At 40.3% G+C, this 18342-nt stretch overlaps 1 protein-coding gene across 1 annotated transcript in view; it reads right to left on the bottom strand.

The window, feature by feature from the left end:
- Positions 1-503: 503 nt before the first annotated feature.
- Positions 504-18342, bottom strand: part of Mep1a (meprin A subunit alpha) — a 35794-nt gene continuing 17955 nt past the window's right edge. Inside the window, 7 exon segments of the mRNA XM_047559338.1 lie at positions 504-732; positions 4261-4561; positions 5202-5375; positions 6103-6576; positions 9987-10202; positions 13642-13791; positions 14559-14780. Of these exon segments, the coding sequence (XP_047415294.1) occupies positions 576-732; positions 4261-4561; positions 5202-5375; positions 6103-6576; positions 9987-10202; positions 13642-13791; positions 14559-14780 (1694 nt within the window). The 3' untranslated portion in view covers positions 504-575.

The following is an 18342-nucleotide window of genomic DNA, read 5'->3' on the forward strand; positions in this document are numbered from 1 at the left end:
CTACCACTAAGAAATCCTTCAGCAAGACAATAAAAGAGTAATTATACTATCATACCTGATGAAAAATGAGTATTTTCTTCTAATACATACATGTGGATTTCATCACATACATCTGATCTGAAATGAGAAAGTCAATCAAAGAAATGAGAGAGTCGACTTCAGCTACTCATTCATTTATTGGTGTATTCATTTGACATTTGGTGAGTGCCCACAGTGTACCAGCCAGGCACACATCTGGGCTCTGGAGCTAGTGTGGTCAGTGAGGACACCATGCCTCTGCCCCCTTGGAGCTCACAATGCATGGGAAAGATGGTCAGTTAAGCAAGTGACTTATAATTAAACATGGTGAATGTCATCACAGGACACACTAGATACATTAGAGGCACGCAGCAGGGTAACAAAACCACGTGGGTGGCAGAAAAATGACAAGGATCACACATGAGGTGAGAGGTCTTGGTTCTCAGAGGCCCCTTCAAAGTAAGGCAGATAAAAACTGCCTCAAACTGCACTGGCAGGGGAAGGACGTTGTGAGCAGGGAAGGGGCTCCTGCAGAATGGCTGGCGACAGCAGGTGGGTCACTGCCTTGGCCTTTGGAGCATGATGGAGATGATGGCAAAGGTCAAGACGATCACAGCACCGGTACCTCCAATCATCAGACCCAGGGCGCTGCCGTGCACCTGCATGGCCTGACATCGCTCCCCCGTGTAGAAGAAGGCGTGTCCAGAGATGCACCTGGGAGAACAGGACACAGGGAAGTGTGGCAACTACCTGGGCCTCAGGGGCCTCCTAGCAACAAGCACCACCCCAGATGTGACAGCAGCAACCAGCATGGAGCAGTAACACGTGCCTGGCCCCATTCCAAGTGCCCAATGCAAACCATTGAACTGAACCCCACAGGGCAGTGGAAGAGGCAGGGATTGTTACAGTCCATTCTCACTGTCCTCATTTAACTTCAGGAATGTTAGGTAACTTGCTTAAGATGGCGTGGTTACTATATGTTACAGATGTGAAGCTTAATCCTGAGAGGTATAGCCCCAGATCCAATACTCCTGGCCACCAAGAATTCAGGAGAAGTTCTGGGACATTCAAGAACATGGTGCCTGACATTGGCTCTGACATTAATTACAGGGGGAGGTTTCCCAGATATAACTTGATTTACTGCACTGGTTGGAACTTTGAAACTTCCAGCTAGTATCATTTGTAAGGTTATTGTCCTACTACTTATCTCTTAAGGTTTCCCTGAAGTTCACATGAAATCATGAGGATACTGTACCTGTCAAGGTGGTTGATACATGAATGGCACCTAATAACCACACCTTGTTATTTCGGGGACAAGGTGTGTAAAATGTTATTTGATATAAAGATCAACTAATCTCAGAAGCAAGGCATCAAGGGCAGTGTTTCATCCCTTCTATCATGGCAGGTCCAGCCTCCATTTCAAACAACATCTCTGCTGCAAAGGCTACTCAACAGAGCAGGATGAGACAGTCAGAAATCAAGACCCCCTTTTATTAATCCTGAAGATGTTTTACCATTAAAGCCTTCATCTTTAGGCTGGCAACTGACTTAAAATCAGTAATAGCAAATCAGTTCAATTGTTTTTCTAACCCAGTCCCCTCCTAATACAGTTTAATTATATCCTCTCTTTTATTAAGACCTTAATCACAATCCCAAGCTGAAGGTTTGTGGGATATACTTTGATGGGAGGTTGACACGTGAGTCCAGTCATCTAGTAGAACCTGGCATCCAAGGACCTATCAAGTGAAGAGGTGAAGAGAGTACAGACCCATGGCTATGGAGCCCTCAAGAAGCAAGGTGGGCATTCTACAGTAAAAGGAAACAGAGGGCCAGGAGCAGTGGCACCCTCCTCTAATCCCAGCAGCTTGGGAGGCAGAGATAGGAGGATCATGAGTTCAAAAGCATTAGGTTTAGGGTTAGGTTTAGGGTTAGGGATAAGGAGAGCGGTAAGAATGAAGGAAAGAAGGACTGTATAGAGGGAAAAGAGGGGTGGGAGGGGTGGGGGGGAAGGGAAAAAAAATAAACATCATTGCCCTATGTAAACGTATGATTACACAAATGGTATGCCTTGACTCTATGTACAAATAGAGAAACAACATGTATCCCATTTGTATACAATTAAAAAAATAAATAAATATAAAAAAAAAATGAAGGACCTTGTGATTAAAAAAAAAAAAAAAAAAAAAAAAGCCAACCTCAGTAACTTAGTGAGGCCCTAAGCAACTGAGTGAGACCCTATCTCTAAATAAAATATAAAAGGGGCTGGGGATGTGGCTCAGTGGTTAAGCACCACTGGGTTCAATTCCTGATACAAAAAATAAAAACAGAAACAGGAAATGAAGGGCTCCTTGGAAAAGTGATGGATTCTATAGCTGGTGTAGGGAGAATAAAAGATGAAACTGGAACATCCTCTTGTGCCAGGAAGTAACATTGTATTCATGAAATTATGGGTGGTGTTGAAAGAACACAGTAGTCATTCTGGAAGAGCTCCCAGAGAGCAAAGCTGGAGCCATATAAGCAATAAAATAAATAATGGCATTACTGAAATATCACCCATGGAGTAAAATATTTATGATTCCTTAGTATTACAACCAAAGGGCTGCATTAATAAATGAATGGGGAGAGGATGGCGATTCTTAATAGAAAAATTCTAATTAGTGACCATGGAGGAAGTGGGGGAAACAGGAATCATTAGGAGACCACAGTGGTGATTGCTGTGGGCAGGATCCCCAAGGGGATGCTGAAATTTGTGGGCAAGGATCTGAGGAAAAGCAGGGTGTTTGCATGACCTCAGAGTGTCTCTCCCAACATTGCATACTCATTGCAGAGGGAGGACCCACAGCTCTCAAACAGGAATGCCAGGGGAACGCCCCCTTGGCCAGGTGATGAAGGTTGACGTCACCAGTGACGACATAAGGGTGTTTCACTTTCTATCCTCTCTTGCCCAAAACAATCTCAGTCTAATCACAGGAAAGCATGGGGTAAACCAAAATAAGGAAAAATTACAAAATAACCCACTGGTATGCTTCAATAGTGTCAAGGGAATGAAAGATAATAAAAGACTAAGGATTATCCTAGACTAAGAAGACTAAGGATACATAAAATTAAAAAAATAATAATAAAAAGAACCACATAATGTGGGGTTCTGAATTGGATCCTGATGTAGAAAAAGGACATTGGTGGAAAAAAGCTGGGAAATCTGAGTAAAGTCCAGTGTCTAGGTAGTAATTTTATACCTATGTTTATTTCTTAGTTTTGTCATTCCATGGTTATGTAAGATGTCAACATTAGGGCAAGTCTTTTGAAGGGCACAGGGGAACTTCATAGTATTTTTTGCAGTGCATCAGGAAGTCTGAAATTATTTCAAAATAAAAATTAAAAAAGAAGAAACAAAGTGGAGCTAGAAAAGAACTCAGAGGAAATGCAGATGTTTCAAGACGATCTGAATGACTCCTATCCACTTCGTAGTTCTGTCAATGCAGCTGATGTTTGTCATCACACACCTCCTTTTCTGAAACACTTCTTAGGTTTCTTATACAAATGAACATTATAAAAAGAACTATTAAATACAGCAAATTGTGCAGACAGATCTTCGTGTAAGTTCCAGGTCTAGCATTTACCATCTGAGTCACTTTAGACAAATTATATAATCTTCCTGAGCTACAACTTCCCCAAGCACTGAACGAGGACCTATGTCACAGGTCACAGGTGGCAGTGAGGATCAATTTAGATCATGCAGGGGTAATGCTCAGGAGAGCCGGTGACACATGGCAAGCAGTAAAAGCAAATCAGATATTCTCATTCCTGTTATTAAAAACATAATAATAGTACCACAGAACTGATAGACTATAGAAATAATAATAATAAAAATAGTAAATAATAACAAATCTTCTCTGCAGTCTGCACTGGAGCAGGTCAGGGAGTAGGAAGTCCCTAGCCTAAGACCCCTGGGTCATTCGTGAGAACTATGGAGGAGTTAGAGATTCCATTAACACCCCGGATGTTGTTGACAACATGACAGTGCCTCTCAGGTGGGAAAAGAATGACACTTAAGACACAGAGGACCTGGGGACTTCTTTGCCCTGCTGATGGGAGTCCACCAATCCAGGCCACATCCTTCTGGAGTCAAGGAAACCACGTCTGGTTGTCCCTCTCACACAGTCATCGCTCTAACCTGCCAACAATGAGCAGCAGTGGGTGCAGGCCTGCCGGCCGCCACTGCCTCCTGGCCACCACGCCTACCTGCAGCTCGCCATGCCCTTCACGTTCACACAGATTCCTTCATTTTGGCAAGGGTTCGGGTCACAAGGGTCTCTGAAGTACTGTGGCCAGTTGTGGTCCTCCATGGGGCCTGTGTTCTCCACTGACCGCTTTTGTCGTCCCAGCAGCTTCTGGCCCCGGCTGTCAGGTAGGGTTTCCTCTAACATGGCTTCTCTGGAACCTTCTCCTGAAATCTGCTGCTCCTGGCCTTGAAGGATGAGGCCTCGAGGGATCAACCTTTCCTCTTTGATGGGAACTTCCGTCTGGTTCAGGTGGGTGAGATCTTCAGGAAATAGACAGGTGAGGAAGACCCAGAATTAACCAGTGACTTTAATTCACAGTTCACTGTGGAGAAAGTTCTCTGGGCCTCTTCTATCCCTCGTGAACATCACCCTTAGGGACGTGGATAAGTGGCTTCGAATCCAGCTGATGACTCATGAGGCCAACTATTTTTATTTTAAGGTCATCTTTTCACATTTTCATTTATTGAACTTATAAAAAGAAGCATAACCAAATGGAAATCAGTGAACTGTCATAGTTGATAAATCAACAAGAAATTGAAATTTGGGGTTCTCCCAAAGACAGTTTAAAGTGTAGTTTTTCACCACAAAGAAATACAAATGTGTGAGGACGTGCTTATTGTGCTCATCACACAATGTATTAAAACAGCATGCAGTACCCCCAGAAATATGTACAATTTTATGGGTAAATTTAAAATATATTTGGAAATAAGATAAAAGGAAGACATGAATCCTTAACCCATTGAGTAACCTGGGTTGATCTTGTAAAATAGCTTTTTAAAAAATTTTGACCTCATCCTTAAAGAAGAGTTCCACCTTCCATGAAATGCTTCAAAATCAGTGTCAAAGCAGGGGAGCACACAAGAGCAAGGATGATTGACGGAAGAAGAGCAGCACACGTACCTTCAAAGTCCACAAAAATTATGAGGTCATCGTTTTTAAGGAAACTCCTCCTTGTCAGCATTTGGTGGGAGATGGAGCGACTCCAGCCCCAGTCAAGGGTTCTAAAGCAATCACAGTCCTTATCGTAGTCGCCCACCAGAGATGGCCTGTCCCAGATTACAGAGTCATTTATTGCTGCAAAATGATAAGTAACATAAGATCACATTGCCTTTCATCTTTCACTTTACAATCTGTCTTTCATGAGCATATGGAATTTTATTCATCAGGGAAAAATATGTGGAACAAAGCAGGTTATTTATTTTTTCCAGGAGAACTAAAATTCAGAATCTGGAGGTGAGTCAGGCAGAGAAGCACAGCTCTGAAAGGTCAATTGTCCACTACTGAGAGACTTCCTTAATGAAGAGGGAGAGATGGCTACAGCTGCTTCGTTCTAAGGCTTAAGGTTCTTCATTTGAAAAAATAGTTTCCCCATTCTTTTACTGATGTGGGTTTATTTCATGGACATACTAACATTCAGTATTAATTTAGGAGTCAGTACATTAGCTCAGCCCAGAGTCTAGAGAATTCTGAGTATTTGATAAACGATTAGCAGTATCTGCCTTCTCCATTAGACAGCTCAGTGAGGCAGGGACCACCTGACCACTTGTAATCAAAGTACCCAGTACAGAGTTTGCCACATGGTAGGCCCTCAGTAGATGCCTGGTGAGTGAATTTAGGAAAGAGAAGGAGGAGAAGATGGCATTGAAAGTTTTCACATAATTATTCAATGTGACTCTGTTATTGACATGCTCAAGGGGGAAAAAACGTGAGAAGAAATGTTGTTCTTTCTTATACAAATGAGAATCATTTCTTGGCCCTTCCAGGCTGAGGGGCAGTCCCTATTTATGTTCAAACCACCTACCTGAAGACGTATGGGACTCAGAGGTGGTGAACATCAGGCTTACGGACATCCTTCTTCTAACATCCGTTTCCTGGTCGAGGATTGTCATTATTGCCTGTCTGTTAATCACTGGCCATTCCAAGATGGCATCATTTTCCCCACTGCACAGGTGGAAAGCAATTCCCAAGTAGTCAGAGCTACTGGAGGTTATTCTGCTGTGGGGATATAAGGTCACCCCAAAACCATATCCCTCTGAATTGTAGAATCGAGGGCTCTGAAGTTTGTCCCCTTTAATTGTGTTCTGAAGGACCTGGGAGATATTCCGTACTGTCCAAACCCCGGTGGGGCAGGGAGTTTCCGTGAGAGTGATGTCGTCCAGGTAAATGCCCCCATTTGAGTTCTGAGGGTCACCCTTTGTGCCCTGGAAGAGATAGCGAAATTTCTTTTCCTCTTTCAGTGTCACGTGAGCAATTTTCCAATTATGGTCAGAATCTCCTGAGGACAGAGAATAGGTTGGTGATGATTGTGACTGACATTTAGTGGGTGCTCACTAGGAGTCTTGCACTGTGACAGGCACCTGACATCTCATTCAATCTCCTCACGGCAGCCCTATGAAATGGTATCATTACAGACTCATTAAGTAACTTTCTAGTAAGGGAAAATAACTTAAGAAACGGACATCTATGATCTATCTTAAAATCATCTTCAAAACTTACTCATGAATTTGTTTTCCACTGTTATGATTTAGATGTGAGGTATCCTCCAAAAACTCATGTGTGAGACAATGCAAGAAGATTTAGAGGTGAAATGATTGGGTTACAATAGCCTTAACCTAACCAGTGCCTTAATCCCAGATGGGGATTAACTAAGTGGTAACTGTAAGCAGGTGAGGTGTGGCTGGAGGTGCTGGGTCCCTGGGTCCGTGCTTTTGGGGTACATATTTTGTCCTTGTTGAGAGAAGTTCTCCCTCTTCTTCCGCCTTGCCTTGCCATATCCTGAGCTGCTTCCCTCTGCCATATTCTTCTGCTATGATGTCCTGCCTCATCCTAGCCCCAAGGAATGGAGTCAGACATTTATGGACTGAGACCTCTGAAACCTTGCACCGCCAAATAAATTTTTCCTCCTCTAAATTGTTATTGTCAGGTGTTTTGGTGGCAGCAACGAAAAAGCTGACTAAAACATGCACCATGTAATTTTACAGGTTCTGTATTTCTTCCTGAGTTGTAACTGAACCCCACGACCTAGTGGTAGCATTAAAATGTCCAAGTATTGGGCTGTACCATGAAACAGACGTTTTCAAAGTCAAATAATGGTAATTCCATAAGACCCAACATTTGACTTGTTGCCAAAATCTGAAAGTCTAGTTTTTTTCTCTTCTTCATGGTACCTGAGGGGGATCTAGACCATCCAAAGAGTCACCATTATCCAGATGCCCACATTCTAGGGATGATTAAGTCTACCTGCTTTTTTGCTGAACTGAACCAGAAGTGGTAATTTTTAATTATGTACTGAGCCTAAGAGGGTGAGGGGATAGTTCTAGAATGTGGGATTCTGGGCCAAACAACATAAGAAGACATAGAGGAGTCTGATGATACCAGGGAAAGGAAACTGCCAGGTTAGAGTAACTCAGAATTTCCCAAAGTATGCCTTGACTTTGATATTTTGCCTAGGGTAGACCCTAACAATGGGTTTACAGACAAAAAGAAAAAGCTACATCATAACTTGGAATCTTGCTGGCTAAAATGAGCTCAGATAGGTGAGTGCCACAGAAATTTAATCTGCAATGAAGCTGAGGAAAGGGCCTTTCATATATCTTTGTTCCTTTTCCTGTGTCTTCTAACCAAACATCTGCTTATAGAGTCATACTTCTTCCAAAGTTGAAGATTACTCTTATTTCCCTTTTTTCTCAAGTCATCCTAAGGACAACTACAGGGACAGGTCTAAAAGTGTTCTATTTCTGGGATGGAGCCATGTGGTTAGGTGGCACAGATATGTAGGACAAGGGTGGAGAAGGTGCACAGATCACATGGGTAACACAAATAAACCTAACTGCCATCTCCTGGGGACAGCACTGCAGCCAGGTGGAAGGCATGTGGAAAGGTAATGGATGACAGAAAGTCCAGATTAGGTACAAAGACACAGGATTTACCCAGCAGGGTTGTAGATCCTGGGAATTTTGACAAGAGAATAAAAATTCCTTTCTGGTTAATGAGTAACTGCCTTGCTTTTTCTTAATAGGTGTTGTTAGAATGAGGTTGAAACATGGGACTGTGGTACTGAGAGGAAGTCCCGAAAGGCTATGCCATCTGGTCAGGGACTCTCATCAATGAAATCATTCAAGTTTTAGCTAAGTGCTTCCACAGGGCTCTCCTGAATCAGTCAGGGTTGGAATACTAGGATTACTCCAGGGAAATTTCATCCTTGTTAGTTCAGAACTGTCATCTATTATAAGGGTTCCCCTGAGTGAGTGAGTGTGTGTGTGTGTGTGTGTGTGTGTGTGTGCACTTTCACACATACACATATTTGTGTACAAGCTTTTTGCATGTTTGTAAGTTTTGTGGATTATAATATATATGTTTTATACATAGATATACATATAGACACATTTTACATGTAAGAATTTTGGTGAAAAAATATATCTCACAAAAGTTAAAAGGTATTCAAAGACAATTGTAACTATCTTACTTTGAAAACCCTACAAACACCAAGCAATATTCAAATAACATTTTAGAAAAGTTTGATTGACAAATCAGTTTCGGAATGGACTGCTTTAAAAATCAATTTATATCATGCTTCCAGAGAACTTGTGACGCATAGAATGGTTGATTCAGCTTTAGATAAAAGTGATATTAATTCCCATTGATATTAAGATTCTAGCTTATTTTCATATTAAGTATTTAGACTTTGGTAAAGTCATTGGTAAAGTCATTTGGTAAAGACACATTCTCAGCTCTTAAAGGCCATCTAGTTATCATCCTTCCATTTACACCTGCTATCATAAATTTCATCCAGAAAAGTGAACCCCTCAAAACCATTTTCTGTAAGGTTCCCAGATAGTACACAGTGGCTTGATTAGCAGTGATTTGGGCACCTTCTTCTGAATGACTTCTAAGGAGTCTTCCTCCCTTCAAGAGGAGCAGCCTCTTCCAAAGTATGCAAATAAGATTTCCTTTCTCCAGTTCATCTTAATTGAGAAATTCTTTGTTGAATGGGAAAACAGAACAGGAAAGCTTGTCTCTCTATTTATGAATGAATCATTGCCACCACAAAAGAATGTAAGTATTTAGCTTTAGAAGCCTGTGTCTTAATTTATGGCCAGATGATCCTATTGCCCACCTTAGCAGTTTAAGGTTTTCCTTAAACTGACCCTCTTATAGAAATACACAAAGTAACACGTCAAACATGCAAATGATTATAGTGAAATTAACATACATGGCTTATGTTTCCACCAACTTCACAAGTAGATTTCAAGTTACTTCAGTATATGAAATAATGTTATCATTTGTTTTTCCCAGAACAGTTGCGAAGTTATTCATGGTCAATTACTGAACTACTCTCTGTCCAGTCACATCAATTCCTGCATGCCACTTACCTTCCCATCTCCACCTCTGAATCTTCTATTTTCTCTCTCATGGCCCTGACTTTCTCCAAAGCACTAGTGAAAACTCAATGTACATATGCCTTTTAAACAGCATGGTTCAACAATGTTGTGGTAACCACATTAGTTGGGTGAAACTTGCCAGACAACATGGTAAGCTCTTAGAAGAGGAAAAGGAGGAAAGGGGGAAAGGGAGAAGGGAGGGAGAAAGACTAGAAGGGGTGAGAAGGGAAGGGAAGAGGAAGAAAGAGGAGTGCAGTCCCAGGTTTTAAGCCAAGCTGGTCCTCGTGGGAATGCCTCCAGGTACCTTTGAAGGTCTCCATCTTGACCAGCTTGCGCACATTGCCAGTGCTGTCGTCCCTTCTGACCCAGACCACCAGTCTATCTGAAGGGCTTCCTGTCATTTTATAAAAAAACTGAAGGCACTGCTGCTTCCTCTTTGGGTAAAAAATTCGAGACTCCAGCAGGGCTGCCTCTTCTGTTTCCCCTGAGCTGGTGTCGAAGTACATGAAGAAGCCGGCGCCTGTGGAGAGAGCAGCCCAACATTCCATCTCTGGCTTCCCATACCCAGGGTACCGTCCACCCAGGCAAAGTGAGACAGGGAACAAAAAGGCTAGAACTCTTCTGGGAAAATAAAAAGAAGGTCATTTGTCAGTATTCTCTGTATTCAATGTACACAGTCTCTGGCTAAAGCCACAGTTGGAAGCTTTTATATATATATATATATATATATTTTTTTTTTTTTTTTAATCAGGGATTGAACCCAGGGGTGCTTAACCACTGAGCCACATCCCCAGCCCTTTTTATTTTTTGCTTTGTGACAGGATCTTGCTAAGTTGCTGTGGGCCTCATTAAGTTGCTGAGGCTGGCCTCAAACTTGTGATTCTTCTGATTCAGTCTCCCAAGTTGCTGGGGTTATAGGTGTGTACCACCGAACCCATCTTTAAAGCCACAGTTCTGCACAGTGTCTCTTTTATTTTATTGTTGCATTACAGTTATGTAAAAGAATGGGATTCATTGTGACATATTCATACATGCACATAGAATAATTTGGTCTCATTCCCTCTTTCTCTGACCTTTCCGTCCATATCTCCTGCCCCCATCCCTTTCTTCTACCCTCCTGATCTCTCTTCTATTTTTATGATATCCCTTTTCTCTTGTTCTTTCTCTTTTGATTACCTTTGTTCCAAAGGTTTTAAAGTGTATACCACCTCTGACTTAAAGAAACACAGGCTTCAACCAAAGTTTGATAGGATGTGTTATCTATGAAACCTGTTCTATTTTCCTCATTGACATCACTATTTAAACTAGAGATTCACTCTAAGGAAAAGGGTTGGCCTCCTAATTGTATAAGAAACTACAGGTTTAGCATCTGAATTTTAAGTTTTCAAAATGAGAAGGGTTCAATTTCCCCTGCTTCTACCCTCATAACTGGGTATATTACTGGGTGTAGAAGCATTTTTACTATTCAATAGAACAGTGCATCCAAGACATAATAAGGACTAAAGGAGGATTTCACCTGCAGTTAAAGGAAAGCTGTGGAAGAATACTGGAAAAGAAGGTGAAAGGATCCATATTAGTGCCTGAGCTGGAGTTTGCCTAACCCAGATGCCTCAAAACTCTTTCCCCTAAAAGTGAACAAGTGGCTAAACAAATGTTTCGAAAAAACAGCACAGTTTTCAAAATCTAGCACAATGAAAACTTCTTGCATATAAAGAGGTGCTCTAAACTGCATTTCTGCACTCAACTCCTTATTACAGGAGTACTCCAATCAAAACATTTCACAAGATAAAAATCAAGTGACCATATAGATAGTCCTGGGCCCTCTGGCAATTTTCCCTGCCTTATCCTGCCTCACACAGACAGCATGTACTTTTTGTATTGGCAGCAAGCACTGGTGGCTTAAATTAGCTTTCTAAAAGGCTTAAAAATAACTTCATGGGGGCTGAGTTTGTGACTCCATGGTACAGTGCTAGCCTAGTATGCAGACGGCCTTGGGTTCTATCCCAGAACCACAAAAACAAAACAAAACGAAACTCCCAACTTAAGGGCTTTAATATTACACCCAAGAAAATTGTATTTTCTGGCATGTTCTTATCAATACTTGAACTTTGTTCTGATTCCTCTGCATCATAAAATACTGAATGCTCAAGTTAAAGAAAAGTAGAGCTCGCAGAGCTAAGAAGGTTTCCAGGCCATCCTTACTCAGAAATTCCTGCCCGTGGACTAGGGAGTATGAAGTGAAAGTCAATAACTCAAACCTGGGGCTCAGGAGGTCTGAATGTGTGCCCCAGCTGTGTCACTAACCAGATGCTCTTTCTTTTCTCTGGGTTGCAAATACGAGGTAGGTTCTATCTCAAGGAATCCTTCGGGTTCTTCAAGTCAATGCATCTAGTGAAAGTGCTCTTTAGCCCCTTAAATGCCACCCAAGAGGAAGCATGATGGATGGTCAAGTTACCCTGATAAGGTTTTTCTATACATTTCTTCTGGGGTGTGCTCCTTTCCTTTCCTACTTGAGTAGTAGAACATTCTTCCAATAGATTCTTCTCAAAAAAAAAAAAAAAAATCATGTCTCTGTCTAGCTAGAATTTGTGTATTAGCCTAACAGTGATCCCAAAGAGAAGGGTAGAAAGGCTATGTTGGCAACTTGGAGAAAGCATCAGACTTGGATCACCCATTGGACAGTTGGGATGGTAGGTATGAAAAGATTCTGTGGTGCAGAGACTTTCGGCCTCTGCCAAGGCCAGAGGAAGAGTGGCAGTGTCTTTGACCTGGACATACTCTCTGGTGACCTGGCATCTGGGACACAAGCTAGGTCCCTTCTGAAAAACATGTAACCAACTCTCAAACAGGTTGGACTCAGTGATTTGGCAGTGACCAGAGGACCTATAGAATGGTGCATCCAAGTCCGGTCTTTGAAAAGTTCATTATAATCTGTAACTCCACCTGCTTCAGGGGTTGAGATGATTACCATGACAGGCACATAATAAAAAGATGCTAAAATAGAAACGGAAAAGTGAATAAAAAAAAAAAAAAGTGAAGCTGCTGGTCTGTAGCTGGGTACTCTATATGGATTGTCTTCTTTCACTCTCCTCTGTGAAGTATTAAGATCTTAATGTTCAGAGTTATACAAATTCAAAGACTTTTTTAAAAAAATTAAAAAACACCCTACAATAACTTCTTGTGGTCACAATTAGTAAGTGGTAGAGCCAGATTTCAAACCCAGGTGTGTCTGACTTTATGGTTGTTTTGCTACAATAACCATACCTAGGAACCACCTGAAACTGTGCTATGCAATATGGTGGCCACCAAACACATGTGGCTACTGAGAGCTTGAATTGTGGATGGTCCAGGCTGAGATGTTCTGTAAGTGTAAAATATGTCATATTTCAGACACTTTATATTAAAAAAGCAAAGTATCTCAATAATTTTTATACTGGTTACTTGTTTAAATGTTAATCTTTTGGATGCACTGGCTTAAATAAAATATTAAAATAATTTCACCTGTTTCCTTTTACTTTTTATGTGACTATTAGAAAATTTTACATCACATATGTTGGCTAATGTTATATTTTTATTGGTGTACACTGCTCTGGGGACATTACCCTTAATTACAAGGTCACATCTTATAAACCTTATATTCATATCGGTTTCATCATTGCTAAAATTCATCTTTTTTTTTTTTGCATCTCCAGAGCATGGATACTTTTTATTTTTTAAGATTTTTTGATGGATCCAGGGCTTTGTGCATGATAGGCAAGCACTCTGTCACTGAGCTATGAGCTACAACCCCAACATGCCTGGATTCTTTTTATTGCATTAGTAATTAAGATATGAGAAATATTCTTTGTTGAGATTTTTCAGGTTTGAAAACCAACATTCTAATTGAGGTAAAACATGCTGGCTATCATTACCTAATTAAACCACCTCAATCCAGGTATTTCCTTTCCACCTTCACCAACCTGTGCATTGTCCCACCAAGGTGTGGTCCAAGTGTCCATTCTGAGTGCCATCCTCGTGGACCCAGTCAGCATCATCTCGAGTGCTCTGAATCATCCCACAAATGTTTGTCATCTCAAAAGCACAGTGGTCCAAAAGGGTGTGAGTTGCGGCTGCAAATGACATTTTTGTCACCTGGTTAAACACCTAAGGCATCTCATTCCAAATAACTAAAGTATCAGAACCTCACTATTCAAACAATCAGATGAGGACCGATGAGGACCTTTTTTTTTTTACTTTTTCTCATGGAAATTCCATTGTTGTCATTTAGATCTTGTCAACATAGACATAGAACTACCTATCTCCAATGAAAAGACCTATAATCATTCTCTGCTATGTAAATGCCAACTGTGAACTCCTTCAGCTCAAGAACAAGTTACTTATAACCCTGGACTTTGCACTTAGTAGATCCTTCATAAACATTTTTTTTTAAACAGAATTAAAGATCATGCCTATGAAGACTAGAGGGGTCATCCTAGAAAACACCCATCCCAGGAGATTAGAGTACTTTAAAAATAGCATGGGTAAAGAATCTCGCAGGATACAAAATACTTTTAAGTCCACTGTCTCTCTTGACCTTTACATAATTAAACATCCTTCGAAAGGAAGTTAAAGAAGTTAAATGATAACAACTCCTTACATTTGTCTAATACTTTTACTTTACAAAACACAACTGCAAACTGATTTTCTTAATTCAATTACCTCATTTTCCTATGAAGTAGATGTTATAAATTTTTCTAGTCAAGAGATGAAGCCCCGTAAATTATATAGTTTATCCCTGTTCCCTATCTAGAACCTTCTAAAAGAGGAAAGCAAACTAAGGCCAAAGGAATGTCTGCAGAGGCTAGCATTCCCAGTCCTCAGACCCAGGGGTACTCACTGCAGTTGTACATTCGGTTCAGTCTCTCTAAATCGATGGCACTTAAATCCAGGCGTTGCCCAATGATGGAGTTAAACTCGGGAATCTTGGCCGTGATGGTAGGGATACTTTCATTCTTATTAAATGAGAAAGGTGCATAATGCATTACGGACTCATAATCGTAGGGTGTATTGAGGTCTGTGATGAAGCTGTCATCGTAGGTGTTAAAGTTGTGCTGGTAACCTGTGAGAAAGAGAATCCACAGGTTCTGCCCAGTCACAATATTTCCTCCAACCTTTCCTGTTTGACTAGATACTCGTAAACACAAAAGGGAAATAATCTTTGGTTTTGATTTATATTCATATTTTATAATTAATATGATGTATAAGTTAATACACTTATTAATACTAATTAATATGACATTAAAATGTTAAATAATAATATGTATAAAATTATTGAAACAACCATAGAATACTCATGTTAGAATATATAAATATAAATACCTATAACTTACTAAATATGTGTATATATTTGATGCACAGTTGCATTATAAATGTGTGTGTGTGTGTGTGTGTGTGTGTGTGTGTCTCAGAAAGAAAAGGAAAAACAGATAATCTGAGGCAAATATTCCAAATGGCAGGAAGGAAAGAATTTTTTTGAATTCAGGAAAATGTTCAAGATTGATTTTGTTCAAGACACATTTTCATAATAGCTAAGTACCTCAGCTACCAAGTCTGCATATTACTATATCGGGGTCAGCTCCTCATGGGTTAGGAAAAAAAATCTGTGGGGCCAGAAGGAAAGGCAAGTAGCTGGCAAGAAATGGGCTTCCTGTGGATCAAGATTTACTCCCTTGGGCCCAGAAATAACCTTGAGGAGTGAAAAATAAAATAGAAGAAATTTTTTTCCTCAAAATTGGAAAGGCAGGGCCAGGGCTATAGCTCTGTGGGGGAGCGTTTGCCTTGCATGTGTGAGGCACTGGGTTCAATCCTCAGCACCACACAAAAATAAATGAATAAAGATATTGTGTCCATTTACAACTAAAAAAATATTTTTTAAAAACTTCAAAAGAATTGGAAAAGCAAACATTTTTCTGAGAGTAGCATGAAGGAGATACTGAACTAAAAGTGAAAAGCTGAACTAAATACTGGTGAGATGTTCTTCAATTGACAAGTCATCAGGAATTACTGCTCCAGCTGCAGTCATAGGAAGGTGGTTCACAGATTTTTAATTTTCATCTTGGGGAGTGATAGGAAAACCAAATGAGAATGCTCATAACTCCACCATAACTTCCTGTCCTCATGCTCTTCCCCTTCTGTAGCTCCTTATCCAATTGCTCTGAACAATTACAGAAGGAAACACCCTGCAAAGATCACACAGAGGTAGGTACATGGGGGCCTGGAGAAGCCTGGTGCAAACAGGCGGTGCTCCAGCAGGTGCTAGAGGGACCTTCCAAATGCTTTTGCAGAAGCTTAAGAACCCCTTTGAGCAAGACCTCACTTTTACTGCAAAATCAGAACTGATGTTTTATCCTCCCAACTTGCAGGGATTTGGTGGGAAATTATTTGAGAGGAATCACAGCATTTTAAAGGTGGTATAGTACTAAAAAAAAAATAAATAACTCAGCTGGGAAAGAGGAAAGATAACTCCTTCCGGAACCCTTGGTACCAGGAGGTCATTTGAGGTGATAGGACTGTAAAGAGCATCAGGTGGTGGTAAGGATCATGACTTCAGTCTGGGATCTCCTAGTGACTCTGGTTGGCACCCAAAGGAAGACACTTTCCACTTGCTGGATTGTTTTTATTAATTTTCCATAAAATTATCAAATGAAAGATTATCTTATTCTTTATTATTTAAAAATTCTTATCAGAATATTTATGAATAAATGGTTTGAAAAATACTTTAAAATTTATTCAACACATTTTTGTTGTGCCTCCAACCTACTGGGAGCTGTACCAGAAAGGCAGTGGCCCCTGACAGCGCACAGGACACAGTTCAACCTTCAAGAAACACAACTAACTAAAAGTATTGAAGACAGAGGGATCCTGTAAACAAAAGGTCACTCAGCAAGCTTTTTTTTTTTTTTTTTTTTTCCAGCAAGTTTTTTCTGTAAAGAGACATGCAGGAAATATTTTGGGCTTTGCAAGCCATATTTTCTGTCTCTCCTACTCAAACTCTGCCACTGAGGCACAAAAGCAGTCATCAATAATATGTAAACCAATGGGCATAGCAGTGCTTTCATAAAACTATTTATAAAAACAAGTGACCCATGGGCTAGAGTTTACCAACCCGTGCTTGACCTCAGAAGTTGAGATTTTTCCTTAGCAGAAGGGAACCAACAATTCTGACTCAAGAAATACAGATGGACTTGGGGACAGAAACTGCAATACCAGTTAAGTCTCCTCCTAAATAATAAGATTGCAGCACCCAGTGATGAGATGCAATAAAGGTCATAAATTACCCTGAGAAATAATACTGCCATGTTCATTTATAATCTTATGGAATTTGATGTCTCATTTGAGAACAGTTCACAGTGATTGCAGGCAATTTAGATATATGAAATTGAACCCGATGAAAACATAGATAGGAGATAAGCAAACAGATATTGAGCAACCCATATTTAAGCAGAGCTAAGCAAATCTGCAAATGACACGAGCCTGATTATGGGCCCTAAAACCATCTTAAAAACATTAAACAGTGTCTTCTTCAAGACTTAGAAATAAGAATGTTTTCTGTTCTCTCATGGAATTTTCAGCAAAGCCAAGAATAGGTACAGGAAGGTAAGAAATGCAGGAGTACAGGCAAAGGTAGACAAAGTCTAAAAGTACCCTGATTCGCACAATCAGGATTTAGTCATTGGCCCTTGCCTTCATTCTTCTTTCCCCTTTACACACCCAGCACACCCAGTTATAATTACCACTGGGAGACGAATACATTAAGTCTCATCTGTGATTTCATCTCTGGCTGAATACACCACAAGACTTTTCTAGATTAGACTGGAAGGCAAAGAATACTATGTGACCTCCAGCTCAGAGGGCAGGTGGTAGGATGGTTTGGAATATGCCTGTTGTTCAGTCCTGGTGACCTTCTAGGTGTGTACAGATTACACTGTTCTCCTCCCTTTCCCACCACTCCACATTCATGGAATTATCAATATAGGAGGGACTGGGAGGACATGGGTTGAGAAACCTCATACATGATTTTGATATGATTAGCCACCCATCCCCCACCTTACTCCAAATCGATCTGGCTCTGCCAGAAATCTTTATTGGATTCATATTTAATTTTAAAGCTTGACCACTTCTTCTACACCTCTAAAACTAAAATTATAGGTGCCCTACCACATATGAAATTGGGATCTAAATTAAACACATCTACACAAGGTAATTATTTGCTTACAAAAGCCATGTGTGATAATAGTTAAGGCACTTCTGATATATTCAAGTTTCATTAATTATTGCCTGCCAAAAATAATGCTTTTCCATTCCCTGAACTATTTCCTACTTTTAAATCTAAGTATCTTGCAGCATTACTTTTTTTAAAGCACATTCAGAAACTGTTCCATAAACAACATTTTAGTGAATCCTACTTAATTGTCTCAAACAAGGAAAGTAGTAGTCGAGGAGTTCTAAACAACTAAGGAAGATTGAAATAGTTAAAATAATGTAAGTGCATAGTATGTAAAATAAAACTATTATCTTTTGGGCAGTGCAGGAGGGCACAGAAAAGGAGAAATGCATAGGAAAGAGGAAGAAAAGACCATTAAATTTTGATTAAACAGAATTCAGATAATGAGCCATAATGA

This window comes from Sciurus carolinensis, chromosome 7, assembly GCF_902686445.1.
Source record: "Sciurus carolinensis chromosome 7, mSciCar1.2, whole genome shotgun sequence".
Lineage (NCBI taxonomy): Eukaryota > Metazoa > Chordata > Mammalia > Rodentia > Sciuridae > Sciurus > Sciurus carolinensis.